General features: G+C 33.3%; 1 protein-coding gene across 1 annotated transcript; it reads left to right on the top strand.

Annotated features, from left to right (window-relative positions):
- Positions 1-7,790: 7,790 nt before the first annotated feature.
- Positions 7,791-8,387, top strand: EPUS_07898 (uncharacterized protein; the record flags this gene model as incomplete). Its single annotated transcript, XM_007804958.1, has 4 exons — positions 7,791-7,799; positions 7,864-8,100; positions 8,148-8,219; positions 8,262-8,387. 4 exons carry the CDS (start codon positions 7,791-7,793, stop codon positions 8,385-8,387), a joined length of 444 nt encoding a protein of 147 aa, XP_007803149.1.
- Between the last annotated feature and the right edge of the window lie 5,368 nt (positions 8,388-13,755).

The raw sequence follows: 13,755 nt of genomic DNA, 5'->3' as shown, positions 1-13,755 counted from the left end.
AACTATCGCTGTCAATGCTGTATCACCGGCGTGGCGTGAGCCTCCAAAGGCGGGAGAGATCTTTGAGGACATTGTCGAGTGTCAGCGTCGTCTCCGAGCCTTCTCCTTAACCGAAGGATTTGCTGTTGTTAAGGGTGGTGGCGGTAATAAAGCTCATCCTAGTCAGTCCTTTTTGTGTAACTTTCATGGTTCTAAAACAAAAAACTAGCGCAATTTAAAGGATAGAATTGAGAGAGACATAAAGGGCAAGTGTCACGTGTCACGTTGGAAGCAGGCGACGAGTGCGCGAGATCTTCAGCCCATGTTGAGTGCTATCCTAAGACTGCAGAGCCGACGAGGATGGCACTAAGCTATAGTCGTACACAGATATTATATAATAAAGCGCTATAAAGCCTTTTGCTAAGCTTATTATTAAGAAACCTTAACTAGGTAATTAAATAATTACAGAAACTACAAAAATAGTTATATAATTTATAAGTAATTAAGAAAAGGACAGAATTAATAAACTGTCTATAAAAGAAATTATAAAGATAGTTAATAAGGAATAAGATAATTTAAAGGGAAAAGAATGCGTTATAATAATATGAAAGATGCTAAATAAAGAAATTACTCTTTATACAAATAATATAAAGTCTTATATAAGACTTCAAAACAATATAATCTAAATAAAAGCCTTAGGCCTTTATGCTTAAGTAAAGATTAGAATATATAAAGTAGTAAGAAATCACTAATAAAATAAAATAAGAAAACATAAGAATATTTCTAATACTAAAGATTATATGCCTAAGATAATTAAGAAGAACCTTTATAAAAGGCAAGTATAATTATGTAATCTTAAAGTTAATACGCTTAAAGATAACTAATAAGGTCATCTAAAAAGAACTGATTTATAATATAAAGTTTAAATTAATTATACAATATAATAAGAAACTACAGATTTATTAATATTACTAATACTAGGGCTTTAGATACCCTACTACTTACTATTAAAGAGAGTAAACCTGTAGACATTATATAAGAAACTATAGAATAAGGATATGTCTTAAAAAGATAGATCAGAAGGCTATATAATATAGCCTCTGCTCTAAAGGCTACAAGGCATGATTACTAATGTGTCTAACTTAAGAAAAGAAATAAGTAAAGATAAGATTTAACTATTAAGATAAGGCTTAGAGATTTATATATATAGCTATAAATAAAGAACCTCTTCCTCCCCTTCCTTAATCTTTTACTCCCTTATTATAGACCTTTACTCTTACCCTCTTTACCTTATCTCTCTCTCCTTCTTCCCTTTTCCCTAATAATAGTCAATTATAGTTGCTTATATAATAAGAACTAGACAAGTTAGACAGAGAATAAACTTAAGTTAAAGGAACATATAAGAGAAAAATGGCCTAAGGCCGACTTATTAGCTCTAGAAACAAGCCTAAAAGAGACTCTATATAAAGTTATAAGATCGGAAGAGCGTCGTTAGAATACTTATATTAATCCTAAACTCTTAAGATTCTACAATATAATATTAATAAGTCTTATAACAAAATACTTATAAGCCTTTTACAAGACTCTAAAGTAACATTATATAACATTATAGTAGCTCAAGAACTATAAAGAAACCTATATAACACTATATTATATAATTTTAACTAGAGCCTATTTTACATAAGTAATTAATAATATATAGACTTAAGAGTAAATATATATATTAATAAGAGGATTTATATAAATAAGTAGTTAGAAACATATTACTTAAAAGATCTTATAATTATTATATTATAAGTTTAATCTGAATTAATAAATCCGAATACAAATTCTATACAAATAATTAATATTTATAATATATATTATTACTAAATTACTTACTCTAAAATACAAGAGACTAAGACGCTCTGTATACTAAGAGAAGCTCTTTAAATAATAAGAGAATATATAATTATAAAGGACTTTAATCTTTATTACTCTAGCTAGAGCAGCTCCTTTTATCTAATATAATATAGAATAAGAGACTACTTTAAAAGAAACTTATATAAATAGATAACTATTAATCTAATCTTTGCAATTATAATACTAAAATAATAACTAGTATAATGCAGAGTAAAACTAAAGATAAAATAAGTATTAAATTATTTCTTAATTTATATAAAGTTTAAATAAGGTAATACAAATCTATTAATTAAGCTATCCCTAAAAAGAGCGTAAAAGAATCTTAATACTAAGAAATTCTGCAAACTTCTAAATCTTTATACAGAGGATATAAACTAATACCCCTTAATATTATAAAAAATAATTAATTAATTTATAGATAAATTAATAAAAGTCATCTTAAAAGTTATAAATAACTTAATTCTTTAGTTAAGACTAAATTAATAAAGTAAAAGCTACTAGATAAAAGATTATTAAATAATAATAAAAATAACTATAAATTATATAAAGATAATTTATATTATAGCTACTATGCTTATCGCCTGCTAGTACTAGGGCGCCGAGTATTAATTAGCACTAGACGTTAGTAAGAGACATGCTTATTATATAGAAGCGACCCTAGGGCCCTTATTATTGACTCTTCAGTCTTAGGATAGCACTTAACATAAGCTAAAGATCTTGCGTACTTGTTATCTGCTTCTAACGTGACACATAATATTATCCTAAGACTACTCTTTAACTAGAAACGATCATTAAACTATCAACTGCAAGAGATCTGTATCTCTAGACCCGTCGCCAGCTCATTCTGGGTTAGTGTTAACATTCAAGGTCAGACTCGAGTTTAAAGCAAGCCTCTCTGACACCCTCTGTGCCCCTGACAAGGTTAAAGAAGACAAGGAGATTCGGACCTCTAAATTCAAATAAGCAGGATCCTTGTACTTAGCAAGTAAAAGAATAGGGCGCCTTATACGTATATATATAATGACTCTGTGGTCAAGGCAGAGTATAAACATAAGGTCGATATACTTTAGAGCTGTCAGATAGCTGCCCTATTTAAAGGGGCTACTAACCTTTTCCTTATCTTAATAATTATAACACCCTCTCAGGTCCTGTCACATTTCTCCCCTGACTTACGCAATACTCTATTAGAGCTGAGCTACGCATTAATAATAGTAACATCTACTAGCGACTAGTTACTAATACATAAGAACACAGAGGCAGCTGCCTAGTTTGATACAGCTGTCTTTGACCTATCTAGTCCGGCCAGGACTGATAACCTTACCCCTAATACTGAGACTGATTATTAAAACCCTATTTTATCCTTCGACCTCTCTGATCCCCTTGCCAAAGTAGCTCAGCTAAGAGTGATTGTACTAGCTAATCTTTAATCTAATATCAACGTTATTCTAGCTGAGCTGCAGTAATAAGGAGTGCAAGAACGAAGCTACCTTGATGTAAAAGGAAGCTAAGACGCAAAAGAGAACTCAGACATTATTAGATCTGATAAGGATAAAAGTAGCTACTATAAAGAACATTAAGAGCCTTAACGTTACAGCAGAAGTTGTTAGAGAGAACCAGGAGAGCCTAACCTTAATAGAGGCATATTAGTTGGCTATAACAAAATTAGGCAAGGATAACCTATATACATGCTTGCTTTACTAAATCTACTTATAAATAACTATAGCACACCTAAATTAGGCAAAAACATATACTTTAGTAGCTAGGCTATATTAGTGGCCTTATTAGAATAGCGATATAATACGTTATATTACTAATTGCTATAAATGCTGTTAATCTTACAAGCTATATAATAAGACACCTAGCCTTTTATATTCTTTACTTATCCCTCTTGCCCGCTACCTCGGACGGTTGTTGATTTTTCGAGCAGAAGCGGAGGAAATTCAAGCGAGTGGCCGATCGCGGAAGTTTCATGATCACTACATCCAACAATGGCGGTGTCTCGCCCATAGTCTATAGAGAGCAGCATGATGCCCGTTGTGTACCTTTTATAAATATATATAGTAATTTAAAGAATACTTAAAGACTATTATTAGCAATAAGGGACCGCAGTTTATTAGCGCCTTTCTTAATAAGCTATCTTATCTTTGTTATATTAAGCTTAAGTTATTAATATTAGCTTACCTTTAGACAGATAGCTAGACAGAAATTATTAATTAGATTATTAATATAAGGCTTTAACTATTTATAAACTACTTCTAAAATAATTAGACTTATCTTTTATTAGTACTAGATACTACAGGGTTAGCTTTAGTTCACGAATCTATAGGATTAACACCTTACATAATTAAGTATAACTAAGAATCCTGTCTAAATTTCGACTAGACACAAATAAGTAATAGCTTATACCAAAATGCGCAAGAAAGAGTTACTTAAGAGCAGGCAAGGAAGCACTTATGTTATATTAATAAGGTAGTAAGCTAGGCTAGAATAAATATAACCTTAGCTTAAGCTCAGCATGCTTATTAAGCTAACAAGAAACATCGCTCGCCTAATTTCTAATCAGGAGACCTTATATTTATTATTAAGAAGCCGTGGAAAACAGATAAGCCCTTAGACAAGCTAGACTATTCTGTTACAGGCCCCTTTTATATCTTAGAGATAGTTGGTTACTCTTACAAGCTAGAGCTTCTGTCCTCTTATTGTATCTTGCTAGTGCTATACGCAGACTAGCTACGTAAGGCAGATAACAATCCTCTCCCTAGCCAGATCCTTACTCTACCTCTTATAGTTGAAGTTGATAAAGACCTTGAGTAAGAAGTTAAGAGAATTCTGTCGTCAAGAATTAGCAGAGGTCAGCTGGAATACAAGATATAATGGCAAGGATAGGACCCTGACGATACATGATACCCTGCTAGCAACCTGTAGAACACTCCTCTAGCGTTACAAGCTTACTATAACGCGCACCTACAGGAAGCTGGTCCACTTAAGCGACTCCAGTACTGGCTTGATAGCGCTCTATAAGATAAGTCACCTTCAGAGCACCTAGATAATAATAGAGTAGCCACTTAAGAAACCAGGAAAACAAGGTAACACATATTATAATGCCGTCGGCTTAATCTTGTCACCGGCTCAAACACCGCTGACTTGACTGTATGTTTCCTTGCTATTCTGTGGATCTTCTTCTATTTATATCTCTCTCTTTAGATACTAATAACTGTGTGGCAGGAGGATATATTAGGCCAGCGTGCTGTGCTGTTGTGCTATACTTGTTTTGCTGTGTGCTACTGCTATATGTTACTACTGTTTTGTTTTTCTTCTCATTAGACATAAGGGCATGTCGAGTCTTCTGAAAAGAGAGTAATGTTACAGCTGCCATGCTTGTCGCCTACTAGCGCTAGGGCGCCAGGTATTAATTAGCACTAGACATTAGTAAAGGGCATGCTTATTATATAGAAGTAACCCTAGGGCCTTCACCGTCGACTCTTCAGTCTTAGGATAGTACTCAACATAGGCTAAAGATCTCGCGTACTCGTCGCCTACTTCTAACGTAACACATAACAATTTACTCTAAATCTATGTCTTAAAATATAGTAAAAGTTTGTATAAACCTAAAGTTAAAAAAGTAAGATACTAAGTAAAGCAAAAAGAGACAAATTCTGAAACGTAATATAAGAAGCTAGCTCTAAGCCAAATAATATCTAGAAGATTATATAATAGGCAAAATAACGATCTTAGAACTAAACTATACAGGTCTTATTCCTAACTCTTAAGCAAGGCTTATACAAAGCAAGAGATATAGAGTCTAAAGCAAAACTATTATAAGATATAAGCTTTCCCCCTCCCTTAGAGGTCAACTTAAGTAATCTAGAAAACTTTTACTACCCTTTAGAAATCCCTTAATAAGAAGAGATTACAAAGGAAGAGATCCTTAGAATAACAAATCGTATAACAAAGGATAATGCCCTAGGACTAAATAAGCTCTTAAACCAAGTAATCTAATTAGTTATATAAGAAAAGATAACTCTAGTTAAGCGCTTCTTTTAAGTGTGCTTAGACTAAGAAGTTTAACTAGACTACTATAAAATAATATATATAGTAATACTTAAGAAACCAGGAAAAAGTAACTATATAAACCCGGGGGCATATAGATTAATAGCTCTTCTTAACACTATAAGAAAGATTCTAGAGGCAGTTATCTCAAACTAAATCAAATATATAGCTAAAGCATATAATCTGCTCTCTGATACTTAATATAGCGCATATATAGGTCGATCTACAGAAACAGCACTTTAATAAATTACAGAGAAAATTTATATAATCTGAGAAAGAGGGAAAAAAAAGATAGCTAGCCTCTTATTATTAGATGTCTCTAAAGTATTCGACAAAGTCTTATATGCTTAGCTCACTTATAACCTAAGAAAGAGAAAAATCCTAGAATCACTTATATAATAAGTGATAGATTTTCTCTTAAATTAATGTACAGAAGTAAAAGTTAATAATTTTACATTATCAGAAGCATTAGTAATAGTAGGAATCTGTTAGAGGGCTACCCAGAGGACAGGCGGGCAGTAGAGGGACTTTGATAAGATAGATGGATTCTAACTGGAATAGCTAAGCATAGGGTTCGCATGCGTGTCACATACGAGGAGCAGTGCGTAAGCAAGTGTGCAGTGGCAGCCTTCTATTCAACACGAGATAGAACGCTGGACCCTTTAGCTTTCTCAAGGGCCAGCTTATATCTACAAGCTGAGAGTCTCTCTTAGCTCTGATCTCAGATTTGCTAAGATCGGCAGTTGCTCAGATCGGAAGTTACCAAGTTGGTTCTGATCTGTACCAAGGGTCTCCCCCGATGTCAGACTAAGGTCACATCCTAACAATTGCTTCCCCCCTTAGAGGGCTCGACCTCAAGCCTATAGGCCGCCTCTGTAACCTGCTAAAGGTATGCACGCGTCTCGCGTGCGTATAGAGTACTTCCGCAGCTTATAGAGAGTCATATAAGTCATTACTTAAGAGAAAGGAGTATCTCTTTTCTTTTCTTTTAATGCCCTTTAGGCGTTAGATCTGGCATTTTGCTATTTGGAATAGCCTCCTGTATTATTTTATATATATAAAATAACATAAGCGTTATATTCTATTATACATATTTATTGTTACTTCTATTAAGGGAATAATTTTATTTACTAATTTCCGGATTAGGCAAGTTACTATTAATAGTAATAGTATTCTAATAAATAAGTAACTATATATAATTATGTTTGTTATGCGTTTCATATATAAACTATATAAATAAGGTTAGTATTAATATATTATTAGTAATAATCAGAATAAATAGTAATATTAGAAATAGTATTTTTATTATTTAGGGCGCTATTATTAATAGATAATAAATAATAGATATAGCTATTAATAAGATCTCTGTAGCCCTAAAGATATATTAATCTTCTTCTTACTAACGTGGTTCATAATATTACTACTATTTAGCAGTAGTAATAATAGCTATAATAATAATAGTAGCAATTATTATATATAAGTAGATAGATACTATATATATATAATATATAGCTAACATATATATCATTTTTAGCTGCTAAGCATAAAGCATATAAGTATAAATCTGTTATAATATCTATGCGTATTATATGCTTATCACGTGCGCTGTAGCACCAACTCCCTTAGAGAACCGCTCTACTAATTTTACTTGGCCTTAGTGCTAGTGTTACGTCCGCCGTCTTAAGCGTGAGCCTGAGACGGTTTTCTTTTATAAAATAAATGCTGGCAATAAGAAATATACTTATTGTTAAAGTAAGAAGCATGACTGTGTTCTGGTGAGTTTTCTAACGCGTCTTGCGTGCGTTGGCTATGCGTTTCCTGTGCTTTACGCCTGCACTTTTCCGTCTCCGGCGAAACTTATGCTAATTGTATGCGTAGTTACTACTAGCCCTCGCGTTAGCTATTGAGAATCTCTGCCGTTTCGCTCGCTAGGCGCGAGCTGGTCAAGCAGATATAAATAGCGTCAAGGAACGCGCTAAGACGATTTTAAATCGTCTTAAAAATGCTTCAACTCTTGTAGCGTCCGCGCTGCCCAACCTTCACACCTCCTCCTCCAAGCGTGCGCGTCCTCTTGCCGCGGGCTCCGGCCCTGACCTTTCCGGCATCGAAGCCAGTCTCACCCTTCTCACCCAGGCTATTCAGGTGCAGACCGAAGTTGCCGCTCAAGCTGTAAGCATCCCTTTCGCGTGTGTTTCGCAGGTGGCTAATATGCGTAGGCAAATATCGAGTTGCCGGTCTGGCGGGACCAGACCGAGGGCTGGGAGGAGGAAACTAATCCTCCTGAGTTGGTAGAGCTGTAGGCCCTAGAGGCTGCAGCTATTGCTGTACAGAATGCAGCAGCAGCTGCCGCTGCTCCTTCTGCTGCTGCTCCTCCTGCCACCGCTAGCGCTAGCGCTAGTGAGGATGAGAATAAGGACAAGAACAAGAATAAAGATAAAGATAGAGATAAAGAGTAAGCCTATTAGCTATGAGTTTCTATAGATAGTTGCTTTGTCTATACGTGCGCTTCTAGTAAGTTTACTATATAAATCGCATAAGTCCTGTTAGTCAGGCTATACTTTGTAAATTTTTTTATAGTAGCGCTAATTACCTTATTAAATCCCTTGCTAATCAGGGTTCAACTAAACTTCTTCCTATAGCTTTTTTGTGACCTGGTAACTCTGAAATGTCTTAAGCTCATCTTAAGCATTAGTTAAGTTCTCTTCTAGTTCCTAGGAATTATAATCCCTTATGAATCTTTTCTATTATACCAGATACATGCGTTTGCCCTGCGAAAGGCGTTTATCTAAAATAGTTTCTACTTTCTATTCTTCTTTGCCTTAGACCTTAACTACCTCTAATAGTTTTACTCTTTCTTAGTATTAGTAAGGTTTTAAGAGAGCTATATAGAAGGTAAGATAAATTCTTCTATAGCTCTTAAGTAGTTATAACTTATATATGTTCTTACCTAATACAGTAATTACCTTAAATAAGCTAAGATATTTATTTGTAAGCTTTTTGCTTGCTTTTCACATACAAATATACTATAAAGAGAGCATGACTTTGTTACCTATCTTGTAAGATCTGCCCTTCTTCTTCAGATCATAATACTTTGCTATTAACTCTTAAGTTCTAGCTTATATTTCCTTATCTTCTTAAATTACTCTTTTAAGCTATTCTGCTTTTTCTTTAGCTATTTAGCTTTCTCTCTTCTTAAAAGCAACTTTGCTAAGGGGCTTAATACAGAACTCTAGCTTAAATTAAAGGACTATATTAAAAGGCGCTTTTTTTGTAAACGTATTAATACTTTAATTATTTATATATTTGCTACTTAATAAGAGTTGAACCTAGTTGTCTTATTAATAATTAATATAATAACAAAGATAATATTTAAGCGTTTAATTTATCCTTTTTGTCTAGCTATTAATTTATAAGTAAAACATAATTAATAAGCACCTCTTTACTACTAGGTAGTAATAAAATATGCCTTAGTATTTTAATATAAATGTGGTCCTTCTATTACTAATAATAGACTTTAGCATTCTAAACTAGGAAAATACTACTTTTATTAGCTTTTTAGTAAGCTCTAGAGCATTAATTTCTGTTATATAGACTATATATTTGACTATTTTTAAATATTAGTCTATTATTATTAGTATTATATTATATACTTTTCCCTTACAAAGAGAAGGCGGTAAGCTTATAATAAAATCTATAGATATATCTTGCTATAATCTCTCTAGTTATAATAACAAAATAAGATAGCTATATAACTTATGCCTTAGAGCCTTTATTCTTTAGCAGATATTACATAAATATATATAGTCCTTTATAAACTGCGTTATTTATAGCTATTAATAGCTTCTCTATATAACTTCTTATGTTCTCTTTAGCCTGAAATGTCCCTTCTGCTATAAATTATTATAGTTAGCCTGCAGAATCTCTATTTTAGTAGCCTGGTCTTTAGGGATATAGACTAATCCCTTGCGTTAAACAAGACCCTATTAGTTAGTTATTTACCTACCCTGAAATGATCTTTCTTCTATCTGACTATTAGGAGAGTTCTTCCAGGCCCCCTGCTAGCAGAAGGCGTCCCTTGACTGTAGTGCGAGGAGGTGACTAGTAAAAACATCCAGGATAATGCTGTAGGGTAATGCTATAAAAGCTGCGTTTGCTTCTTCTCTTTAGGAGCTTTCTTCTCCCTCTGAAGAGATAATCTTTCTTCGCACGTGATTCGCATGCATATTATGTGCGTTACGCTGACCTTCTGTAGTAGGTCTTAGCAATATATTCTAATCTCTTGCTGTGCGGTCTATATGCTGTTTTAATGCGTTCCGTATAAGAACTCTTATAATTAGGAGGTTTCCTTTCTAAATATAATTAGTATTTAAGGACTCCTCTGTCCTTATTCTGCTTAGAATAAGGTCTCTAAGGGGATTCTCCTCCTCTTCTTTTATTATTACATAATTTGGCCTTCTTAAGGGCGTGTTAGCAGAGTTCTCTTTACTCTTATAATAAATAATAACGAAATTAAAAATAACTAATTTAATTATCTAGTATACTTAACATTTATTTAATACTTTTATTATTATAAATAATTGCAAATCATAATAATTATATAAGACTTACATAATAAATATAAATAATTCAAAATAATATCTTTAATATAAGAAGGATTCTATTATTATTAGTATTTCCTGATCTCTTATAATATAGTTTTTTTCTATAAAAATTAATTTCCTTAAGTAAAAGGTTACTAGCTTTTATACTAAGTATTTAGAGCCTATACTCTTATTATTAGGTTGCAAAAATATCCTTAATATTCCTATAATTAAAGTGTTAGATTTTATTTAATTAGGCTTCTTAGAATTAAAGTATTATAATAAAAGAGCGCTTATAAAGTACTCTTTAAGTATATAAAAAGCATTATTTGCTTTAATAGTCTAGATAAAAGGACTATGCTTTTTTCCCTTCTTTATTTCCTTTAGAAGATTAGTTATAAAGGTAACAATTACAGAATATCTAATAATAAATTATTAGTAAAAGTTAGTAAACTCTTTAAAGATCTGAATCTCTTAGTATATTATAAGAGTTAGCTAATCTATAATAGTAATAATCTTGCGTTTATCTATTAATATGCTTATGATTCCTATAATATACCTAAGAAACTCTACTTTCTAAACTAAGAAGAGATACTTTAACAGTTTAATATAAAGGTTAAACTTGCGTAACTTATTAAGAACTTCTTATATATGCTTTATGTACTTCTCTTCTTTTATACTATAGATTAAGATATCATCTTAATATGCTATATAAGAGATATCTAATAGCCCTTTTAACGACTTATTAATATAGGCTTAGAATATGGCCAGCGTATTTATTAACCTAAATAGCATAACTATATACTTAAAATGACTATAACGCGTATAAAACATAGTCTTTTACTAGTCCTCCTTCTTAATGTATATCCTATAATATGTATTACGAAGATCTAGCTTTGTAAAACGCCTTACTCCGCTTAGTTAATTAAGCGTTTCGTAGATTAAAGATAGCGGATACCTATTTTAGATAGTTACCTGATTTAGATTATAATAATTTATGTATAAGCGCAAGCTACTATCCTTCTTTAGGACAAATAGAATTAGAGCCCCTGCTAGGGACTTAGAGTAACGAATCCACCTCTTCTCTAGGCTACTCTTAAGGTATTTACATAAGACTCGTAGCTCCTTCACAGAGAGAGAGTAGATAGGCCTATAAGGGACTTCTGCTCCTTCTACTATAGGAATTAAGTGCTTTACATGTATAGCTTCTGGGAATTTTGATGTATTTTCTTCTGAGAAGACATCTGTATAGTCCTTATACTCCTTTAGTAACTGTATATTAATCATGTTAGTAGAGTTGAGCTTTATGTATACGTCTTATATGTTATTTGCAGAGTACAAGAATACTGTATAAATAAGGGCCCTGATTTTCTTGAGGTCAAATAACTCTGTTACATCTATCTTATAGACTATTCCACTCTTATAGTAGCTCTATTTGCGCCTTTTAAACTGACAATCAGGATCTACTTTATAGATCTATAGCCAACTAAGGATAGTATTATATCTCTTAATATTAATTATTATAAAGTTAACGTCAAAAGTATATAATTCTCTCTAAGAATCTGTGACTTCTGTCTTTACTATATACTTGCTATATACAATAATAGAATAGCTATCTATAGCCATTATACTAATAGATGTAGGATCAGCTTAGAAGCCTTCTTTAAATGCTACTTTTTGTAATAGAAAGTTTCCTTGCGCGCCTGTATTTAAGAGTACAAATAACGTACGAATACCATGCTCTCTATATAAGGCTAACTTGACCACTATATACTATAAGGAGTCTGCGTCTTTTAGGTCTCTTCCTAATGTTACTAATACTGCTATAACATTAGTATTTAGTTTTTTGAAAAGCTATTAAATAAGGGGGTCTTCCTCTTGTTAGAGCGCTTAAGCTTCTTGTAGTCCCTAGCTAGATGACCTAGCTTATTACAATTATAACAAATTACACTATTTCAGGAAGACTTGCCCTTTTAAGAATAGTCCCTTTTCTTAGTAGGTGCCTTTCTACCTAACTAGCTACAAAACCCATGCGTTTTATGTACAGATAACCTGCTAAAAGAGCTATTAGCTTGTTTAGAGTAATACTTGCCTTTCTTCTAGCCCTTATTCTGCTGCATTAATTCCTCTTAATACTGTATAGCAGTAATAACCTACTTACAAAATATAATAGTTTTATTCTTTTGTAAGACTTCTTTATATATATTAGTATTAAGGCAATTAAGTAAGATCTAAGCCTTCTCTTTATTCTTTGTTATAAGGGGCACGTCTTTTTCTAGTTCCTTAATAACTTATATAAGTTCTTATATAACTTAATTAGGTCGTTATTCCACCTTCTTAAGTTGCATTAGTGCGTAATATATATAGTTTATAAGGTTAATAACTAGGTCTTGGTACTACTTAATGTACTTTGGCTAAGTATTAATAGTAGTATTCTTTGGATTCTATGTGTCTTACGCACATTCTAGTAAATAAGTAGCTGCATATGCTATAAACTCTTTATTAGTCTTAGGTGGAATAGCTTAGATATAGATATCCTAGCCTGCTTTGTAGTCTGCTACCTCTTTAAGGCTTCTGCCTTTGAAATAAGGTGGTTTAGCAGGATGAAGAAGGGGTGCTAGAGAAGCACTAGGAGGATCAGAGGAGGCGGCCTGTTTTAGACGATAAGCAATGCTTACAATCTCTATATGTTCAGCAGGCGTTCCGCCTGCGAGCTCCTCTTCCAATACAACAATTACTTCTTTGATTCTTTTCTGGCGGACTTGGTCTCGGATGCGCTTATAGCGTTCATTAAGAGTCTCCTGTTGCACGTCATCATTAGGATGCGCTTATAGCGTTCATTAAGAGTCTCCTGTTGCACGTCATCATTACTAGAGGTGCCAGAAGGCTCACCAGCGTCATTGGCATCATTGCTATTGATATCCATGTTGTCATTAAGTCTGTTTTCCTCAGTGCCTGTGGTATTAGTTCCACGGCGAGTTTCGACTATGTTGAAGGATCTCTACCGAGCGGCCTGTAGAGTAAAGCGTTCTAAATGTCAGAGGGCTACCTAGAGGACAGGCGGGCAGTAGAGGGACTTCGATAGGATAGATGGGTTCTAATTTGAATAGCTAAGCATAGGGTTCGCATGCGTGTCGCATGCGAGGAGCAGTGCGTAAGCAAGTGTGTAGTGGCAGCCTTCTGTTCAACACGAGATAGAACGCTGGCCCCCCTGGCTTTCTCCAGGGCCAGCTTATATCTACAA

This window comes from Endocarpon pusillum (genome assembly GCF_000464535.1).
Source record: "Endocarpon pusillum Z07020 unplaced genomic scaffold scaffold3700, whole genome shotgun sequence".
Classification (NCBI taxonomy): Eukaryota; Fungi; Ascomycota; class Eurotiomycetes; order Verrucariales; family Verrucariaceae; genus Endocarpon; species Endocarpon pusillum.
The sequence above is the reverse complement of the archived record's forward strand: the minus strand, read 5'-3'. Positions and strand labels throughout refer to the sequence as shown.